Source organism: Globicephala melas, chromosome 4 (assembly GCF_963455315.2).
Source record: "Globicephala melas chromosome 4, mGloMel1.2, whole genome shotgun sequence".
In the NCBI taxonomy this organism is placed as follows: Eukaryota; Metazoa; Chordata; class Mammalia; order Artiodactyla; family Delphinidae; genus Globicephala; species Globicephala melas.
Window position 1 is genome coordinate 229,624 of NC_083317.1, and position 20,194 is coordinate 249,817.

The 20,194-nt window shown below is 57.7% G+C and overlaps 1 protein-coding gene across 5 annotated transcripts in view; it reads right to left on the reverse strand.

The window, feature by feature from the left end:
* PCNT (pericentrin) overlaps positions 1–20,194 on the reverse strand; it is a 100,365-nt gene that overhangs the window by 8,001 nt on the left and 72,170 nt on the right. For 3 of the 5 annotated variants that reach the window (XM_060297664.1, XM_030835670.2, XM_060297666.1), the window contains exons 30-42: positions 17,820–17,971; positions 15,391–15,585; positions 13,349–13,522; positions 12,561–12,756; positions 11,303–11,525; positions 10,862–11,012; positions 9,979–10,392; positions 6,529–6,749; positions 5,643–5,745; positions 4,763–4,942; positions 2,641–2,748; positions 1,533–1,765; positions 39–115 (exon numbers count right to left, since the gene is read on the reverse strand). In XM_060297664.1, coding sequence (XP_060153647.1) covers positions 39–115; positions 1,533–1,765; positions 2,641–2,748; positions 4,763–4,942; positions 5,643–5,745; positions 6,529–6,749; positions 9,979–10,392; positions 10,862–11,012; positions 11,303–11,525; positions 12,561–12,756; positions 13,349–13,522; positions 15,391–15,585; positions 17,820–17,971 — 2,427 coding nt within the window. The remainder of the gene's footprint in view (positions 1–38; positions 116–1,532; positions 1,766–2,640; positions 2,749–4,762; positions 4,943–5,642; positions 5,746–6,528; positions 6,750–9,978; positions 10,393–10,861; positions 11,013–11,302; positions 11,526–12,560; positions 12,757–13,348; positions 13,523–15,390; positions 15,586–17,819; positions 17,972–20,194) is intronic. The other 2 variants (XM_060297665.1, XM_060297667.1) reach the window with 2 other exon arrangements.

The window sequence follows — 20,194 nt, forward strand, 5'->3', positions numbered from 1 at the left end:
ACTAAAGAAGCCCATGGTGGGGGTGGCATGGGAGGTACCTGGGCGGGGTGCTCGGCCCGGCGCTAGGGCTCCTCTGCCATCTACTTGTTGCCATTTCTTAACCAAAAAGCGTAACCTACAAAAAAAGATAGAAAACGTTGAAAACTAGAGCGGAACAGGACTGAAAAGAACCAAGAAAATCCAGACGTGATGGGACCATGGAGTGAGAGCACGGCCCTCTACCCGGGCAGCCGCCAGCACCTTCCCGGCCCCGCCCCCGGACCCTGGGCCCCCGGGCCCCCGGGCCCCCGACCCTGCCCCTCCACTCCCAGACCCGCCAGCTGGGGTCTGTCTGGTTCACCGCACTCCCTTCCATCGCTAACGCACTTGACGGGCCCCGGACAGCTGGGGGAAATGGAGACCCTCGCCCTCCATGTGGTGACGGGAGGTGCAGTGGTGTAGGGGCCCCTAGACCCCTCTCCTTGACGGCCCCCAGCAGCTCCCTCAGAGCAGTGCTGCCTCTGAGACCCAAAGCCCGGAAGGCACCTCCACTTCGCGTTGGTGGAAAGACGGAGGCAGAGTTTGGGGCTCTCCCCGCCCCAACCCAGCATCTGACAAACTTCCTGGCACGGGGCATGTTCCCCGAAAATACAGAACAGATGGAAGGACAGGTGACAGACAGAGTGACAGGCAGGTGGGTTGACAGTCTGTGGTCCGGAAAACTCAGAGGGAGGGAGGGCGCTAAGTGCCCGGAGGCCGGAGGAGGCCTCCACCCTGCGGGAGCTCCTGGCAAGTGTGTGGCTGGACCGTGTGTGGTGCTGGGTCTCTGAGGGCAATGGGACCCACACTGCCTTTTGTGGTGCAGTCCAGGGAAAGGCCGAGGGGGCCCAGCCCACCCTGCTGTGCCTGGTCCCACAGACGGAGGTGCGTGCGGCCCAGAAAAGGCAGCTCCGTGGGCACCAGAGCAGACACGGTGGCACAGTTCTTAGTGGGACAAACATTTTTAGAAATACAGCAGATTTTAAAATTATAAAATAAAATAGATTTTCATCACTGTTAATTCTGAAACAGTCAAAATTCCCTATCACCCCAGGGAGTCCATCCGTACTCCAAAGTGGCGCCCTGCATGCATAACGGCTGGAGCTGGGCTGGGCTGGGCCGGGCCGGGCGGACACTTAGGGGTCAGGTGTACCTCCCCGCTGGGGGGCCCACAGCGTGTCCTCCTGTGCACATGGCACCCTTTATGAAACACAAATTTGACTGAAATGTAAGAAACTGAAACATGAAGAAGTGAAATGCAGTTTTAAGCTCGATCAGACATGTCTGTCATCATAAGAATACCATTAACGGGAAGGCTTTGTTTTACAATAAAAAGGCAGCCTTAAACCCTTCCATCTTAGAAGGTGCAGTTCTACATAACACGGTTTCCGGAAGACAAGGGTCGTCTATATTTTAAGGCCTCAAATATCATTCATCTTAAAAAGGGAACAACTGTAGCATTTCAAAGACTAAACGACCCCAAAGCAGACAGGAGGCACGTGCCTCGGCGGTACCTTAGGACAGCGATCACCACCCTGACGGCAGTGCGGAATTTTGTGAAAGGGCGTGCCGCCACCGCTTTCCTATCTGCCTTGGACGGAAATACTCCCAAGTGGGCGATCATGGAGAGCGTTTCTTGTTCAGAGTCCTGGAATCCACCAATCAACAGCAAAAGATACTTCTTTTGATAAATCAGGGCTTTTCTAAAGCTCTCTGCTCTCAGGTAACGCAGGTACAATTTTTCCATCTAAGAGAAAAAGAAAAACCAGTGAAACGTAACCACAGGACAAAGTCACCCTTCTCACAAGTCTCCACAGCACACTTGTACCAGGTGCTTTAAAAAGAACCAGCCTTCTTTCCTCAGCCATTTATCACAGCAGTCAGCTCCGCACGACATCTATAACCAGCAACAACCTTGCAGTTCAGAGCTGGATCTTGTTTATCTGACAAAACGCAGAGCACAGACGACCCTTCACCAGCATCAGAGGAGCCCCGCGAGGGCCCAGGAATCGAACCACTAAGCACGGACCAAACTGGGGGCAGGTGGGGGTCCCATCACAGGTCTGCGGGCATCAGGGGTCAGGGAGACCTGAGGTCACAGGCAGAGGTTGGTGTCCATATCCTAATACGGCTTTTCCCTCCAGAGAGACCCACAGCTTGGGCCTCACCATCAGAAGTGCTGACTGAACTGTGGGCTCAAGGCTTTTCCAGGCTGTGGACACTATCATCTGTAATTCAAGCACCAAGACTTTCACTTCTTAACCCAGGATTTTAGAAAGCACCGCGGGAGCCGCACAGAGGATCTCTAGGCAGTGAAAATGCTCTGCGTGACACCGTTGTGGTGGACATTTGTCATCTTATACTTGTCAAACCCACAGGAAGTATGGCCCCAAGAGCAGCCTGCACGTGATGACAACGTGACGCTGTGGCTCTATGGACTGCAACACACGCACCGCCTGGGGGGAGTGGATGCTGGGGCAGAGGATTCGGGAAATCTCCGTACTTTCCCCTCAGTTTGGCTGTGAACCTAAAACTTGCCTAGAAACATAAATCTTAAACAAGTAAGAAGCGGCCACGAGACGGTGTCTGCACACCTACCACCACCCATGGGCTTGGTCTTACCTTGGCATTGCAGGCGCCAGCTTCTGGTGTGGGCAGTGCTGGGTCTGGGTGTCGTGCTGAGCCCAGCGAGCCCATCCTGTCCTGCTTCCACACAGACCTGTCCGACCTCTGCAATGACCACAGACAGCGTGTCTACACAGCTGCTCTCCCAGGAGAGCATCTCAAGAAAAGTGGCTGAGGGCTTCCCTGGTGGTGCAGTGGTTAAGAATCCACCTGCCAGTGCAGGGGACACGGGTTCGAGCCCTGGTCCGGGAAGATCCCACATGCCGCGGAGCAACTAAGCCCGTGCGCCACAACTACTGACCCTGCACTCTAGAACCCGTGCGCCACAACTACTGAGCCTGTGCTCTAGAGCTCGTGTGCCACAACTACTGAGCCCACGTGCCACCACTACTGAAGCCCGCGCGCCTACAGCCTGTGCTCCGCACCAAGAGAAGCCACCGCAGTGAGAAGCCCACGCACCACAATGAAGAGTAGCCCCCGCTCGCTGCATCTAGAGAAAGCCCGCACGCAGCAACAAAGACACAACGCAGCCAAAGAAATGAAGGAAGGGAGGGAGGGAGGGAAGGAGGGGAAAAGGAAAGAAACGAAAAGAAAAGAGAAGAGAAGAAAAGAAAAGCAAAGCAAACAGGGGCTGAGAGCACAGTGGTGCCCGCTCCCAGGACCGAGCCGCCCCCACGCTGTGCCCTCCGGACACGGGTAGGCTGGGGCAGGTGCCGGCCACCTGGGTCCCTCTCCAGCCTCTTCTCAGTGACGTCCCGGTTGTTACGTGATTATTTTGTTACACTCAAGGGTGGTTACTACACACTGTTTACTGAAGTATGATTATACAAAAGGCATATTTTTACTAAAAACAAAACCCTCACATTTGAGAAATCACCCTGAATTCAAAGCTTTAAGCCTATTAGACACCCCTGTCCGCCCTGGCCCTAGAAATGCTGCCCCTGGCAGACGCAGACACCCGCTCTGTTCAAGCGCCATCGAGCCACACACCCTGGACACCTCAGGAGGGGCCCACACCGCACAGAGGGGATGTCGTGACCAGGCCACACGTCCCAACACTGGCAGCGTGGCCTGGACACCACACTGTGCTGAGCACCCCAGAGCTCCGGTGTGGACACACGAACAGACGAAGGGCCCCACAGGGAGGGCCAAGGCTGCTGCCCACAGCGGACAGCCAGGACCGCCTGCCGCCGAGGCCAAGGCCAGCTCGGAGCACTCTCGGGGCCATGAGCTCAGCTGCCGCCAAGGCAGCCTGGCTGCGCCGCCCACAACTCAGGGCAGGACTCGGAAGAGGGAGGTGCCGAGCTGGGTGACCTCCCTGCTGGGACAGAAGGAAGGGACCACATTTCCCGGTTCTAACAGAGCCTGGTCTCTCCGGGGAAAAGACACTCTAGCAACAGAAGTCACCCCGACACAAAGGAGAAGACGCTGCAGTCTGTCCACCCTCAGCCTGCCTCTCGCTCGCTCATCACATTTAGTTCCTGATTCATTACCTTCCTGGCGAAGGACAAAGCGTCCCAGGTGATGGTGCTTTAGTCCACCCCGAGCGCCCTCTGAACAAGGAGCCCCCAGGGGAGCAGGCCGTGCTCGGCGCCAACGGCACCTCTTGCCTTTGCAGTCCCTCCCGATGAGGACAGGGCCACGGGTCTGCCAGCAGGTGGGCCCCACGAACAAAGGAGCCCCCTCAACCCCACAGCGCTTCAGACAGACAAAGTGGAACTGGACAGAACTGAGAAGACGGGTCCCACTCGGGGACACACCACCGCCCTCTGGTAACTGCCAGCGGGACCTGCCCGGCCTTGACAGGGCACCCTGCCCAGGAGCACCAGAAACACCAAGCCCTGCACAAAGAACCTTCCGGAAGAGAAAACACTCGGCACGGATGGTCTCACTGGTGCATCTCAACAAGCATTTCAGGAAGAAGTGAATACCAGCTCTACACAATCTCTTCCAGAAAACAGGAGGGAACACGTCCCAGCTCATTTCACAGGGACGAGACCAAAGACAATGACTAAAACCCTCCAGGTTAACATCCCACATGAAGCCAGATACGAAAACGTAGCCAAAATATACGCAAATCGAACCCAGCCTGCAGCCGCCGGGGCCCCAGGACGCGTACCCTGCGCGCGCAGCCCTCCTGCGGGGTCCCCGGGGCCCGGGGGCTCCTCTCCAGCCGGGACACGGCCCTGCACAGCTCCGCCCTCTCCCGCGTCACCATGCTGAGCGCTCTGCTCAGGGACTCATTGTCCTTCAGCAGGACGTCCACCAGCTGGACCTGCAGCTCCACCGTCGTCTTCTTCTTGAGGAGAAAACGAGATCAGAAAACGTTTTGTTAAAAGCCGCTATTCGTGGCTTTTACTGTCGCCTGTTTTCAGGGATTGTAACTTTAAACATATCTGGGGTTGGTGGGAAGCTCGCGGGGCTGGGCAGAGTCCACGTACGGGAAGGAGAGAGCAAAAGCCATCAGATCGCTTTTCCTCTCGCTCTCCCATGAAACAGACTTTGCACGAAACCGGGTACGGACAGAGGAAGGCTGTCACAAAACATGACCCTCTCCCTGTTCCGACAGCACCGCCGGCAGAGGCAGGACGTGACGGGTGGCGTGGGGAGCACGCTCATCCCTGAGGGTCCCTCCGAACAGGCACGTTCCTTCCAGGCCCCAGCGGGCGCAGGACACCGGCAGGGTCAGCTCTCCTGCTGCCTGTGCTGCGTGCTGCTTCCACGACAGACCTCACGACGTCCTGACCCACGGAAGTTTGTCGGGAATTCACAGCAGCAGTCAGGACTCTGAAGCACCCCCGACGCTGCTGACGGGCAGCTCATTTCCAGCCCAGAGCCTCAACACAAGTGCGTGAGCGGCAGAGAGGCCGGGGCGTCAGCCATGGAGCGGGACAGACCAGCGCCCCCGTGGGCACGAGGAACAGTGCATTGAGCCAACCATGCGACAGGCCGAGGCCGGAGGCAGGTCCGGCCACAGTGAACAAGAAAGCTGGTCTCACCCGGCAGGAGCTGGACGCGCCCAATTCAGACTTGAGCGTCTCCAGCGTGTGAAGCAAGGACGCCACTGCCTTCTCGTTTGACGACGTCCAATCACTGATGGTCCTGGAGAAGCACACGGACACTCAGAAGGTGCGTGTGGGTCCCAGGCGGCAGGCACTCCGCGCAGCGCCCGGGGAGCCCGGCGGTGACTGTGGCAGCCGGGAGGCGGCACGGCCTGGAAGTGGGCAGTCTGTGAAGCCCGGAAGCCTCCAGCCACTGAGCGCTGACCACAGACCACAGAGGCTCCCTCAGTGTGTCCACCTCCCCCTGCTGCTCTCTGCTGGGACTCTGAGTCAGCTACTAAAACGCTGTCCCTAAGCAAGACTGCTGCTCCATTAACTAAACCCAATTACAGACAAGAGAGCTGTATGGTCTGAGCTTCCGTGTGCTCAGAAAAGGGCAAATCAACATTGGTTCCCGCCAAACAGCAGGGTCGTGGGTCCTCGACCAGGCGGACGCATCCTGGCCCCATGGGCAGTGGGCCAGGGTGTCAGGCGAGGCAAACGCTGCACAGACACCGGGCACCAGCCCTGCCTTGGGGGACTCGGGTGGGAGGGGGGCTGGCCTTGGGCCAGACCCTCTGGGTGGTGAGCAATGGAAAAGGGACACGGAGAGACCTGATCTGAAAGACACCTGGATTTCCTGTCATATGGGAATGCAAAGACCACAATGCTGTCATCATCTTTCAAGAGAATACTGCCCATGAATTCATCCACACACGTGGGATGAGAAATAGAGTCCGTTTCATGAAAACCTGAACCCGAAATCAAAGACACGCCCCACTCAGAATTTTTCTCAACATCAAAGGTGCTGGGCATATGGCCGGGGCAGTCCCGAGAGACTTGCCTGTCCACTGTCTGGTTGATGAAGCTGGTCAGAAGCCCCGCAGCACAGAGCAGCTGCTGCCGCACCTTCTCTAGGCCCCGCTGCTGCTCCTGGGGGCGCGCGGGCTCCGACTCTGGCTCCGGGCGGGGGCGCGCGGCCTCCCTCGCCTGCAGCTCCCTCACCGTCTGCTGGAGCTGCAGGATCTTGTGCTCATCCCGCTGGCGCTGCAGCTCTAACTCTCGCTGTCAGCAACGGCGAAAAACAGAAGCGAGCCTCACACACGGTCCGGGGTGGAGACCGGGGCCAGGAGCTCAGCACAGGGGCCGCCCAGTCCGGCCCCGAGCCCCGACCGACCAACCCCCAACACGCTCCACACGGGTGCTCCAGGCGCGATGCGGAGTCAGGGTCCCCCCACTCCGGGGATCCGGGACAGGACCCGGGATGGGATGAGCCACAGCCCGAGCCCGGCCCCCCACCTCAGTACGCATGCGGGCACTGAGTGGGTGCTCAACACCGAGAAGGCGGGCCTGAGTCTCAGAGGCCCTGTGCCCCCCATTCGCGATCCCCGTCCTTCACTGCGGAGATGCCAGGGGACCCAGCCGGCCAGGCCACTCCCTGTCCCACACCCAGGACCCAAGTCTCCACAGGGAGACAGCAGACCACTGACAGAAACTGTAAATAATATTTATCTCCACGTGCTGAGAAGTTCAGGGAGCAACGGGGGCTCGGAGAGCGTGGGGGCTGACCCCAGGGGATGACGCCTGGGGAGGGGGGATCCAGGGAAACAAAGATGGCCAGGCCGGGCAGGGCGGAACCAGACAGGGCAGAGAGGGCACGGGCCTGGCCCAGCCGCTCCTCAGGCCGGCACACAGACCAGGCCTGCTTCCCACCCAGCGCCTCCCGCGCTTTCCCAGCATCACCCCCATTCAGTGCTCGAGCCTCCTCAGGAAACTGTGATCCTTTTTGATCTATTTTCCAGATGAGGAAAGTAACAAAACCAAGAGACCCACTGGTTTATTTTGTTCAAAAAAGATGAAATTGGCCCTGAAATAACTATCAGAGGCCTGGGCCACTACGGCCAGAAAAAGACCCCATAACCCAGATCAAGTTAACTACCTACAGTAAAAATGACACCAAAAGGACAACATACTTAAGAAAGAAAAATACATATCAAGGTGCATCATGAGGGACAGTTACCAATTTGACTTGGAAAACACTTTGTTTGTATTTTTTTTAAGCAATTACATTTTTACAAACCAAAAACAAACTAAAAAAAAAAAAAAAAAAGAAAGAAAAACAAAAGAAAAAAACCCCAAAATTAAATAAAAAGGTTTGGCAGAAGACTCTGGATAAGGTTTGGGAAGCCCCTTGAGAAGCACACGAAGACAACAAACCTCTCTCCCCCCACACGCACAAAGAACCTGGAACACGCTCTGGGGGTCCCGAGTGACCAAGGCCCACCCAGGGCCGTTACTCTAGCCGCCTCCGTCAGGAAACCCCCGGCCTCTGCCACAGCCCCAAACGATTCCTCCACTTCCACGATCTCTAGTGATGAAACACGACTGCATTCCAGGCTGTTTAACCCCACAAAAAACAAGAATCGTTACACACACAACGCGTGTGAGCCTTGAAAACCCCATGGCAGGAACCAGACACAGAAGAAGGCCACATACCGTGTGATTCCACTGACACAACACGACCAGAAGAGGCAAATCCAGAGATGGAAACTAGACCAGTGGGTGCCAGGGGCTGGGTCCCCGCTAACAGGCCCAGGGGTCCCTTGTGGGTGATGAACATGTTCTAAAATTGATTGCAGTGATATCAGGCTGCACAACTTTTGAATATACTGAAAACCGCTGAATTGTGCAATTTAAATTGGTGAACTCAGTAGCATGTGAATGATATCTCACTACTATTTATTTCTTGACGATTTCATGGCCGCCTAACCATTAAAAACACCAGGCCATTGGTTTTCCTTGTGCATTTTAAGAGCTTTTTATAATTTCCTAAAACCCCCAAAAAGAAATAATAAAGGTAATATTTTTGAAGTTCTAAAAAATATTTTTAAAGAGAGCAAAATAAAGGTCAATCCATGAGAAAACACAGGATAATAATTTCCTCAGAAACAAATGCTTTTGGTCAATGTATAATGTATCTAAAATTAAGACCCATCCAAAAAATAAAGGAGGGAACACTTCCCAGCCCATCCTGCAAGGCCAAGATCTTCCTGATATCAAAAACAAAAGCACCACAAGAAAAGAAAACTACAGAACATATCTCTCATAAATATAAACGCAAAATCCTTAACAAAATACTAGCAAACTGAATCCAACACTATTCAAAAAAGAATTATACACCAAATTCAAGTGGGATGCATCCCAAGAGTGCTAGGATGACTGAATATATGAGAATCAATGTCCTATATCATATCAAGAGAAGAACAAAACCCATAAATCTGAAAAGACACAGAAAAAGAAAATCCAATACTCTCTCATGATTAAAAATAAAAAAGACTGAATAAACTAAAAATAGAAGGGAATTTCCTCCGCTAAGGGGTATCTACCAAAATGGCACGACTACCATCATACTCAGCAGTGAAAGACTGACTGCTCCCTCAAGATCAAGAACCAGGCTGGACGCCTGCCCCACACGCTGTGGGTTCTGGCCAGGGCAGTCAGGCAAGGAGAAGAGACAAAGGCGTCCAGGTTGGACAGGAACAAGTAAAACTATGTCTATTTGCAGAAAACATGGTCTTCTATATGGAAAATCCCAAAGAATCCATTAAAAATATTGGAACTAATAATGAATCAGTTCAGCAAGGTTACAGGACATCAGATCAAGGTGGGAGAATCACCCACACTGCCACACGTTCGCAACAACCCGAAAACGGAAGTAAAAAATAATTCCATTTACAACAGCATCAAAAAAATAATATTTAGGAACGAATTTAACAAAAGAAACGCAAAGCTCATCACCTGAAAGTGACAAAACGTTATTGAAAGAAACTAAGGAGCTAAACAGACAGAGAGCCCTTCCGATTTCATGGATGGGAAGACCTAGCATTGTTAAGGAGACAACACGCCCCAAAGCGATCTACAGACTCAGTGTGATTCCTACCAAGATCCCAAGGGCCTTCACGCAGAAGCGGAAAAGCCGATCCTCAGACGCACACGGAACCGCAAGGGGCCCCGAGGATCCAAAACCACCTTGGGAAAGAACAAGGTCGGGGGACGCGCGCTTCCCGACTTCCAGCCGCCGCGCTGACCAAACCAAGGGGCAGCCCGGAGCCAGGACAGGCCCTCCGGCCGTGGCAGGCTCGCCAACGTCTCCCTGTCTGTCTGCCACCTGCTCCACTTCTCCGTGTCCGCTCGGCTCGGCCTCGGCTGCACTGCCGTCCTGGCATCCTGGCTGCTCTAAACTCCCCCACGCTCTCGGCGGAGTCTCCACGGGAGGCCTCGGCGCCGCACTCACCTCCTGCTCCCTCTCCACGTCCTGGCGGTGCACGTGGGCCTCAGCCTCCAGGGCTCGCTGCCGCGCGGCCTCCAGCGCCACCTCCAGCTCCAGCACGCGGGCCTCGCAGCCCCTGAGCTTCTGCAGCAGAGCCGGCTGCGCCTGCTTGTCCTGTGGCCGCCGGCTCAGCCGCTCCGTGAGCAGGCGCTCGTGCTGCAGGGCCTCGGACAGCTCGCGGGAGCGGCCCTGCTCGGCCTCCAGGCTCCGCTGCAGCTCCGAGAGGCGGCCACGCTCCTGCGCCAGCAGCGCCTCGCAGCGCGAGGCCTCGATCTGCAGCTCCTTCCGGAGGTTGTCCTTGGCCGTCTGCTCGTGTTTTAGCGCCACGCACAGCTGGTTACTCTGAGCGCACTGCTTCTCCAAAGACGCCCTTAACTCCTGCATCGGGGAAAAGCGAGACGAGGCAAGAGCATCTAAACAGCTCCCGCAGCTAGAGCTTCTGACATTATACTTTGGGTAGAAGGAGGGCGAGCAATAACCCCTCTTCTCGTGGCTCCGCCGGCCTCCCTCGGGGATGAGGCGCTGTTCTGAGCACAGTGCAACGTCCCAGGTTCACCTCCCTCCCTGAATCATGGGCTCCGGTGCTGCTGAAGGGCGGGCCCTCGACCCCCTCACGGCGCTCGGCTCAGCCAGGCCTACGGGTGGCCTCAGCGCGGCCACACGGCTGCCGCACAGGGCACCGGCCCGAGGCCTCCCCTGTGCACAGGCAGGGCCCCCACGCAGCTCTCAGGTTGCACTGCCCTCACGGAAGCGAATGCCTGGAGGCGGGGGCTGCACGTGCAGGGACCCTCTGAGCCCTGAAGGTGTAGCCCTGGCCCCTGGGCACAGTCGCGGCCGCGCACGTCACCTCCAGGGTCCTGGCGCTCTGGCCCTCCTTCTGCAGGCACTGCAGCCGCTCCTCCTCCAGCCGGCTCTGCAGGGCCCGCTCCTTGGTGCGCTCGGCCTCCAGCTGCTGCAGCGCAGCCTGCAGGTCATCCTCCTTACTGTCCAGCACTGACCTGTGTGGGCCACAGGCTCTCAAGGGGACGCCGGCCAGCAGCCAGGCTCCCAGGGCTCCCAGGGCAGGGAGGGCAGGCCCTGCAGTGTGCGTGGCCCCCCACGAGCCTGCGGGAGCAGAGGCTCCTCCCCAACACCCATCACGATAGCCTGGCAAACCACGGCTTCGGACGGCATCTTTCACTTCAAGGCCAAGAACGTGGCAGGGGCCACGTGACTTCCAGCATTATTCGGCCAGAAGCCTGAGGGCAGGACGGGGCTAGAAGGTGGAGCCTTGCCAGTGGGGCCGCACCTCAGCTGAAGGACCTCCTTCTGCACCTCGTCGAGGGACTTCAGCAGCCGCTCCTTGTCCTGTCTACACTCGCAGAGCTCAGATTTCAGATCTCTGACTGTGTTCTGTTCCACCACCAGCAGCTTCCGGACGTTATTTGCTTTCTCTTGCTCTTCGTTCAGGGTTTTCTGCAGGTCGCTTACTATACATTTTTCCTGCTCAACCTTATACGCCAATAACTCAACTAAGAAGAAGATTAAATGAATTAAAATAGCATTATTCACGAGTCCAAAGTGAGCCGCACGTATGATTTAACAAATCAGTAACAAACCAGCAAAGGAAGGGAATGTGTTCACTCTGGGGGGACAGGAAGCTTCTATGACCCAGAAGCCACTGTTTCTGATGGAACCCAGATACTCGGGACACATGCCTTCTGCTCACACCCTGCCAGCCTCGCCCTCGTGGCCAGTGAGCATCCAGAGAGACACATGGGCAGAGAGCGGCGGGACCACCCAGCCGTGCAGGCCATGCGACGCAACGGGGTTCCGGGGTTAGGGGGGCACACGCCCTCTCGACCCCTGCGATGTTCAGGCCCGGGGTCTCCCAAGGGCACGGCTGGAGCTGGGCCGAGACAGACCTCCATGGAGCCCACCCAGCCCGGGCAGCTTCGTGGAGAACCCGCCCAGAACTAGAAGCACACACACCCACTCCTCCAGGAACCGAAACCAGAAGAAAGAAAACCGCGGACCAGGACCCTCGTGAACACAGATGCAAAATGCGAGCGAGGCCGGCCCGGAAGTGCCCAGTGTGAGGCAGCACGCCGAGGCTGGGGATCGAAGGCAGGCTGCCCCACGGGACGGAGCCCAGGCCTCACTCAGCACTCAGAGCATCCCCAGGGCAAGTGGCAAGAACAGGAGGAGAGGAGATGGGGAAGAAAAGATAAGATAAAGTGTTCTCTCCCTGCAGGTGACATGAGTGTCTGCGTAAAAATCCCGGAGTTTAAATCAAACTCAGAAACCTGCCACAGGCCGCTTCAGCCTCTTGCGAGCCCCAGTGACCCTCACGGACGTGGGCCTGCGGCGCCCACAACGCTGGCGCCAACGCGGCCCCCACCAGCTGCTCACCGGGATGCTAGGCAAGGCCTCCACCCTGACTGGCACACGTTCTGCACTCGATGGCCTGGGGAGTCAGCGAGGGGCTCGCTGACCTGCCTGCCACCTCCTGACAGGTGAGTGTCAGGATCAACGTTTCGGGGACGCAGCCAAGAGGCCATACCCACCCTGCCTCCGCAGCTGGTGCTCCTGGCGGCTCCCGCGGGCCTCTGCGCTGGTCAGTGCCACGCACAGCTGCTGCAGCTTCTCCTGGTTCTGCAGGTGCGTCATCCGCAGCTGGGCGCGCAAAGCCTGGATCTCGGACATCAGGCTGCTCCTGTCCGACAGGCGAAGGTGCTCCAAGGACCTCTCCTGCAGGTCCCCCTGCAGATGGGGTGGCAGGGGATCAGGGCAGGGGGACATAAGACACGGCAGAAGAAGGGGGTCCTGAGGGCTGGTGTGCCAGGCAAGAGCAGCTCCTGGCATTGCTGCCACAGGAGGATGCAGGGGACAACCGTGCGGCATGAACGCGGGCACAGTGGCCCTGGAACCCTCAGATTGCATGCAGCTCTGCCCCCAGCACCTTGGTCTCGCTTGCTGGGCCCAGTCGACGCTCGCCACGCACCCTGCCCTCTCTTACGAGGGAACTGGCGGGAAGCAGGCTCCCACAGCCCTCGCGGTGTCGACCCTCCAAGCCTGGGCTCAGCGCTCACAGCCTGGAGCTGGGCCGCCTAGAAAGGCTCTTTTGCTTTCAAGGAAAGGCCAGTTGTTTCCAGAACAGAGTGAGATCCTCAAGGAAGATAAGTGCACAGAGTTTTCCACTTCACGGAATTCACACATAAAGACACAGTGTTATCTGTGGACTGCAGCAGGATTTGCTGCTCAGTCACTGCCTTGCTCTAAGGTCAGGCGAAACACGTTCCGTCACCCTCTGTGTCAGGGTGGGCTCCGGGGGGAAGCCAAGGCATGAGCTCACCTGCTCCTGGACCACCTTCTCCAGCCTCTCCAACAGGGAGCCGCAGCCCCCAGGGCCTGAGCCACAGGGCCGGGGCCACAGCTCGACTCTCAGTATCTCCCGCTCCTTTTCAAAGGCCTCTTGCACGATCCGCAGAAATTCCCTTCTCCAGTCGAGGCCCACATTGGAAGGTTCCTAAAATATCGAAACAAAGAGCCCGTGTCCCTATAAACACATCCTGCAGGTTCAAACAGAACCCACCCCGACTTATGAGGACACACAGACGCCCATGACCGCCTAGGGGCACGAGGAGCCAGCTCTGGGCAGAGAACCCCCCCAACACGACGGGAAGGTAAGACAGAGTAAATGTCAGCAAGCAAACCTCCCTTCCGGCCGCTGCACATGAGCCCCGGGTCCAGGGGAGGCCAGGCCTGCGTGGCGGAGACAGTGTGTGTGCATGTGCCTGCGCGTGTGCATGTGTGGAGCATGTGCGTGTGTGTGTGTAGGGGCGGGGGGCATGTGCGTGTGTGTGCAGGGGTGGGGGGCATGTGTGTGTGTGCATGGGCGTGTGTGAGGGGTGGGGGGCGTGTGCATGTGTGTGCAGGGGTGGGGACGTGTGTGTGTGTGTGTGCATGGGCAGGGCGTGTGCGTGTGTGTGACGGGCGGGGGGCGCGTGTGTGTGTGCAGGGGCGGGGGTGTGCGCGGGTGTGCATGTGCGTGGGGACGAGGGCGGCGTGTGTGTGCGTACGTGTGTGTGTATGCAGGGGCGGGGGTGTGTGCATGTGTGTGCAGGGGCGGGTGTGTGTGCGCATGTGCGTGCGTGTGTGTGTGAGGGGCGGGGGGCGTGTGTGTGTGTGTGTGTGTGAGGGGCGGGTGTGGGGGGGGCTGGGGGCGTGTGTGTACAGGGGTGGGGGTGTGTGCGTGTGTGCAGGGGTGGGGGTTCGCACGTGTGTGCATGTGTGTGCAGGGGCGGGGTGCGTGTGCGCGTGTGCGGAGGTGGAGTTTGCACGTGTGTGTGCGCGTGTGTGCAGGGGTGGGGTGTGCGCGTGTGTGCAAGGGCGGGGTGTGTGCAGGGGTGGGAGGTTTGCATGTGTGTGTGTGCAGGGGCGGGGTGCGTGTGCATGTGTGCAGGGGTGGGGTGTGTGCGTGTGTATGCAAGGGTGGGGTGCGTGTGCGTGTGTGTGCATGTGCGTGTGTGAGGGGCAGGGGGCGTGTGCGTGCATGTGTCTGCAAGGGTGGGGGCGTGTGCGTGTGTGCAGGAGTGGGGGTTTGCATGTGTGTGTGCATGTGTGTGCAGGGGTGGGGTGTGTGCATGTGTGTGCAGGGGTGGGGTGTGTGCATGTGTGTGCAAGGGCGGGGTGCGTGTGCGTGTGTGCGGGGGTAGGGTTTGCACGTGTGTGTGTGCAGGGGTGGGGTGTGTGCGTGTGTGTGAGGGGCATGTGTGTGTGCAAGGGTGGGGGCGTGTGCATGGGTGGGGTGTGTGCATGTGTGTGCAGGGGCGGGGTGCGTGTGCATGTGTGTGTGCCGGGTTAGGGTTAGTGTCCACGCAGGGGGCGGTGTCTATATGGGTTACGGTTAGGGTTAGTGTCCACGCGGGGGGGTGGGGTGTCTATACGGGTTAGGGTTAGTGTCCACGCAGGGGGCAGTGTCTATACGGGCCACACACGGGCTGGCTGCCTCCTGGCCACCTGCTTGGGCCCACCTGCCCCCTTCCCTGAAGTTGGGGGTCTGCCCACTGCTCCGTCCACACTCCATGGCCGGCTGGCTTCCTTGCACACGGTTCAGCATCTGGCCCTCACCTCCAGGTTGCCCTTCGGCCCGGCCCCCATACCCATCTCTCCATCCAGAGCCTCCCTGCAGGGCTCCAGCCGGCCCCTTCCCCGCAGCCTCTCCTGGAGGCTGGAGCCCAGGGAACGCGAGTGGGAGGGTGGCTGACCAGGCATGGCCTCCCTGCCTGCCGCTGACCCGCCTCTTGCTCCTCTACTCCCACTTCTGGGGCCAAGAAAAGCCCTCAACCAGGTCCATGCCCACTGCTTCTCTTCTGTATCTAGAAGGCCTGTTACCTTCTCCCCCTTTGGGGGTCCTGGGGTGGGATGCTCCCTGGGAGCTGGTGCTGCCTCCAGCAGGCCCTGGCCCCCCATCGTGAGGCACCCGAGGGGGGCGCTGGGCTCGCCCCTGCTCAGCATGCTCGGGGGTCCACGGTATTCGGACAGGGCCAGGATGTGGTGGCTCTCGTCACACACCATCTGCAGCAAAGCCTGAAACGGACAAACATTTCAGAGAGAAGGAGAAGCAGCTTGAAACCTCTCACCGTCACTGCCCCGCTGTCACCCGCCAAGGCTCACCAGGCCGCCCCCACGGCCTTTGCACGAGACCAGAGTTGCTGCTCTGACCGTGAGGTTCTCAGACCTTCCTCCCCGTAGCTGTCACAGACAAGTAAACCAGCTTTGAACGAGTGAACTTCTGTGCGAGCTGCTCCAGCAAAGGCCCCACAATCCAGCCATCCCGCCTGCACCCTCACAGAAGATGCTCAGCTCAGGGAAATCTACAGCCAAGTCAGCAAGATGCCAGGCACCTCCCCGGCCCTCCCGGGACCACAGCGCCCCACCAGGAGGGAGACCCGAGAACTGCACAGGAACACCTCAGGGGAAAGGCACCTGCGGATGGTACCAGGCCAGCTACTGGCCACTGCAGCCCTCTCACGCCCCCGGGGGCGCCCAGAATACGTGAACACAGGAAGGGGTCTTCCACCCCCCCAGGATTTGGAGTGGTAGTTACAGAGTGATGGGACATGGGACCTGGGACGTGCACGCCAGCCTTCTGTGCTGCCCACGGAGGCTGAGAGAGGAAGGTGCACCCCACCCAGGGCCACCCTCCTGGATGGCTGGTGCTACGGCCAATGCAGAGCACAAGTGACTGTGACCGTCCTCACACTGCGTGTCAACACAGGTTCCCGCAAGGGGCACGTTAGGGAAACAGAAAAACAGCAACGAAGAGGCCTATGACAAAGAATGACTAGTTACTTAACTAGAAACAGGTCTTCCTCTAACTCTAATGACGTGACCAAAAACGTGGAACAGTAACATAAAAGCGCTAGACACCAAACTGTGTACTGTGTTTACTTTACAAGCGGCCGTCTTTAACGCTCTACAGCAATTTCACTTTAAAAACAATGTACGTGATACAGAACGGACACAAATCACAGCCCCGGGAAGGAGGGGTGGGGAGGCTGTATAGTGGACCGGGCCGCAGGCCGTAAACACCTTCTCCTGGGTCATATAAGGACAAAAAAAGGTGTTCTGAAAAACACCTCTGGAAAAGAACAGCTGTGACGAGCGAGGTCCTCCGCCCTCGCCAACCGGGCGCACGGCAGCCAGGAGGACAGACGTGGAGCGGCCCCCGGGCCACGGGCACAGTCAGGCCGTGAGATCCCGGAGCCTCTGCCCTGAGGACCCCGGAGTCACAGGGGGCCTCGGCCTGCAGTCTCACAGCCGCACGTGAACCAGCCGCCCCGCGGGGCCCGTCTGCCCAGCTGACACATGCTTCCCGGCGTGATGGACCTTCACCAGCGTCGCCGGCCTCAGGGTGGTCAGAGCTGCGACCACACGAGGCTCCTGAGACTCGGCCCCGCGGCGAGTGGCCCCCGCGCCCCACTGAGGATGGTGCAGCAGAGGGGCCGGCAGGGACACACAAGCTGGCTGACTGACCCAACAGGCTGCTGCGGGGTGGCCGCTCCTGACTTTCTCTCCTGCTGCCACAGCACGTCCGGAAAAGGCTCCAGGGCCTCTGCTAGGTCTCTTTCTTTCTTTTCTTTTTTAATAACTAAGGATCAAGTATTAAACCTCAAAGCCTAAGCATGAAACATTGTCATTAACAACCAAACCTTTTCCTTAAAAATTAGGAATTCTAGTATTTATGTCATATAAAAAATTGAGGAATGCACAAAAAGAAAAAACAGCTAGAAGACACGGCTCCATTTCAATTCTTAAAGGAATAAGACCAGTTTCATTTCAAATACAATTTCAGAGAAGATTTTACTTAACATCAAAATCATTTCCTTTGGGAACACTTACTATCTGAATTAGAGAATCCTCAAAGCATCCTGGGAAAGCTTCCAAAGCCAAACGAGCAAAAACCACAACTGCTTCCCAAAACAGGGTCACGAGGTCTGGCACCTGAACGACACTCAGGAAGACCAATCCAGTTTCGCCTTGCGACTCGGGACAGCGCCACGCGTGCAGGCCCTCTGGGCGCTGTGCTGTGACAGGCGCTGCGGGAGGAGCCGCCCCTGGCCACAGCGCCCGCGGCCCCCGAGCGTGGCCAGGCCCCACCTGGGACACCGTCCCTGCGGTCCTGCCACAGCGGCGCATCTCCCCCCTTTGAGCCGCTACACAAGGCACAAAGTCGTAGCGGGGCTGAGGCCAGCGCAGCTGCTGACGGGCCAGAGGGGAGGCCCCTCGAGCCCCCTCCCCTGCTCCCCACCGGCTAGTACCTTCACTTGCTTCGGATGGACTTCCTTCTGCTTCCTGGCGCCCAGCGGCCGTCGGAACCCCCGGGGGGTGAGAGGCGCTGCGGGACCAGCAGTGGGTGCTCCCGGTCTTCCCGAGTCTCGGCTTAGTGCCTTTCCAAACCCCGCGCCATCGCCTAGAAACACACCGCAGAGTCAGGGCCTAGACCCGCGACTCTGGTGGCGATCCTCGGGGACGGCCCCGAAGCACCGGGAGAGCCACGGCCAGGCCCTCTCACCAAGGAAACATCGATGGACGCCCCCAGACAGTAAAAATGTTTCATAAAAACGTACGATGAGAGCTACACACGTTAAGTAAGAAAACGCACATTTTGCACGTTTAGCATGTTATGTCCGTGATCTGAACATAAACCCTCCTGGCAGCTCAGCTCATTTTCACAGATGCGATTCGTGTTTCCTCACCCCCACAGACGGGGCAAGTCGGCAACTGTGCCGAGCGCCTCGGGGGACGGACGAGAGGGGCAGCGGGACACGAGGAGGGGGCTGAGTGGGAGGACAGGCCCGAATCACCTGGCCGTGGGGCGGGGGCGCCTGATCTGGGGGTGGGTGCAGAAAAGCCCGGACTGGGCAGCCTGGCTGGGGAGCCCTCAACAGAGTCTCAAATTCGAGACTCCAGGAGCCTCTGTCTGATGGGAGGGGCCCCAAAATAGAACTCCTAACCTCTCGGAAGCATGCAGCTCCCTGAGCTGTTCCTGAGCCTCGAACTGTGGCCAGTCCAGGAAGGCTAGGAAGCACACACTCTGGAAAACGGAAGGAGGCACACGGTGGGAAAGCAGAGCCCACCGTCCCCACCAGCACACAGCTCGGGGAGGGCAGGTGGGTCTCGTGGAGCCACCGGCAAGGCCCCTCTGAGCACAGAGCTGCCATCCAGTGAGCCGTTCACGGCTGCCCGCTCAGAAGCCTACCTTCTCAAACGTGCCAGGGGGCATTCAAACACAAAAGACAGAGAAACAGAGACTCAGAGAAAGTGTGGAAGAAACAGAGTAAAGGCAGCAAACAGAAGAAAACATCAGAAAAATCAGAGCATCCCCAGAGAAATAAGAAGGGGAGTATCGTTCGGGAAACAAGGGTTAGGGTTAGGAAAGAGGACTAGTCAGAAACTAAAACAGCAAAAATAAAGAGTCAATACAAAGCTTAAGAAGTAAAGCTCTGAAAAATCCCTTAGAAATGAGAACAAGAATACAAACATGGAAAATGAGAAAAAATTAGTACAAGAGGTCCAATATGTGATCAATAAGAATTAACAAGACAGACGAGACAAAACCGTGGGGGAAATGACCAAAGGACGAAGCAGAGTTCTCGGGGTGGGAGGACGTGCTCCAGGGGACCATGCGCTGCTCTCATGACACCCGGGTCCAGGACGGCGGGCTCCACGCTCCGAAGGAACCCAACTCCCCACCCAGGGTCAAGCCCAAGTCCAAGATGCCGACATCAGGAAGATGTCAATGTTCACACACAAAGTACCCGGCACACGCTTTGCCTCCAGAAACTTGTCGGGGGTCCAACCCGGAAAGCAAGGACCACGTCCAAGATGCAGGGAAGGCCGTCATGGGCAGCGCATTCCTGCACTCAAACGCGCATCCTCGAGGTGCAGACACTCGGCAGTGATGGGGCAGAAAGTGCAGGGGGGGCCTTTTAGGGAGACGGGGAGGGAGGTGTGCGGCGTGTGCTGCATAAATAATAAATACTAGAGCCAATTTCTGAAAGTTGAACACGATATCCTCAGGAAACGGAGACTCCAGGCAGGGAAACTGGACGAGAGGTTGCTCCTGGGACGCACCTCACAGAACTGCTCAAATTGTTACATCACGTGGCTACTGCTGGGAAGAAGTGAGAGCACCCGCTGAAAAGCTGTTGGCCCCATTCCGCAAATGCCAACATGGCCAGTGAACTGGACTTCACGCTGCCTCGTCCTCAAAAGCACCCAATGAGCCAATGGTGACTTTTTTCAAAAGTCAAAACACCTTGAGGTGACTGACTTGTAAAAATCTAACAATTATAAAAGAAAGTATAAGGTTAGAAAGTCACGGTGTGGCAGCCATCAGTGACAAGGATCCAGGCAAGACCACCAAGAACCATCAATGGAGGCCAAGTGGGTCCAAGCTTGAGGACAGAACGTCCCAGGGTCTCGAAAACCTACCCAGGACATCGGCCATTCAGAAGGAACAGGATGAAACCTGGCAACACAACTGCAGAGTCTAAACTGACCCACACGAAGAGCACGGCACCGCCAGGGCGCTCACGGAGTCCCACGAGATGCATACATGCCGACTGCCGCGAACATACCAGCCCTCATGGGGTCCAGGCCCGAGCACTGCACCAGGCACCTGGCCTGCTCT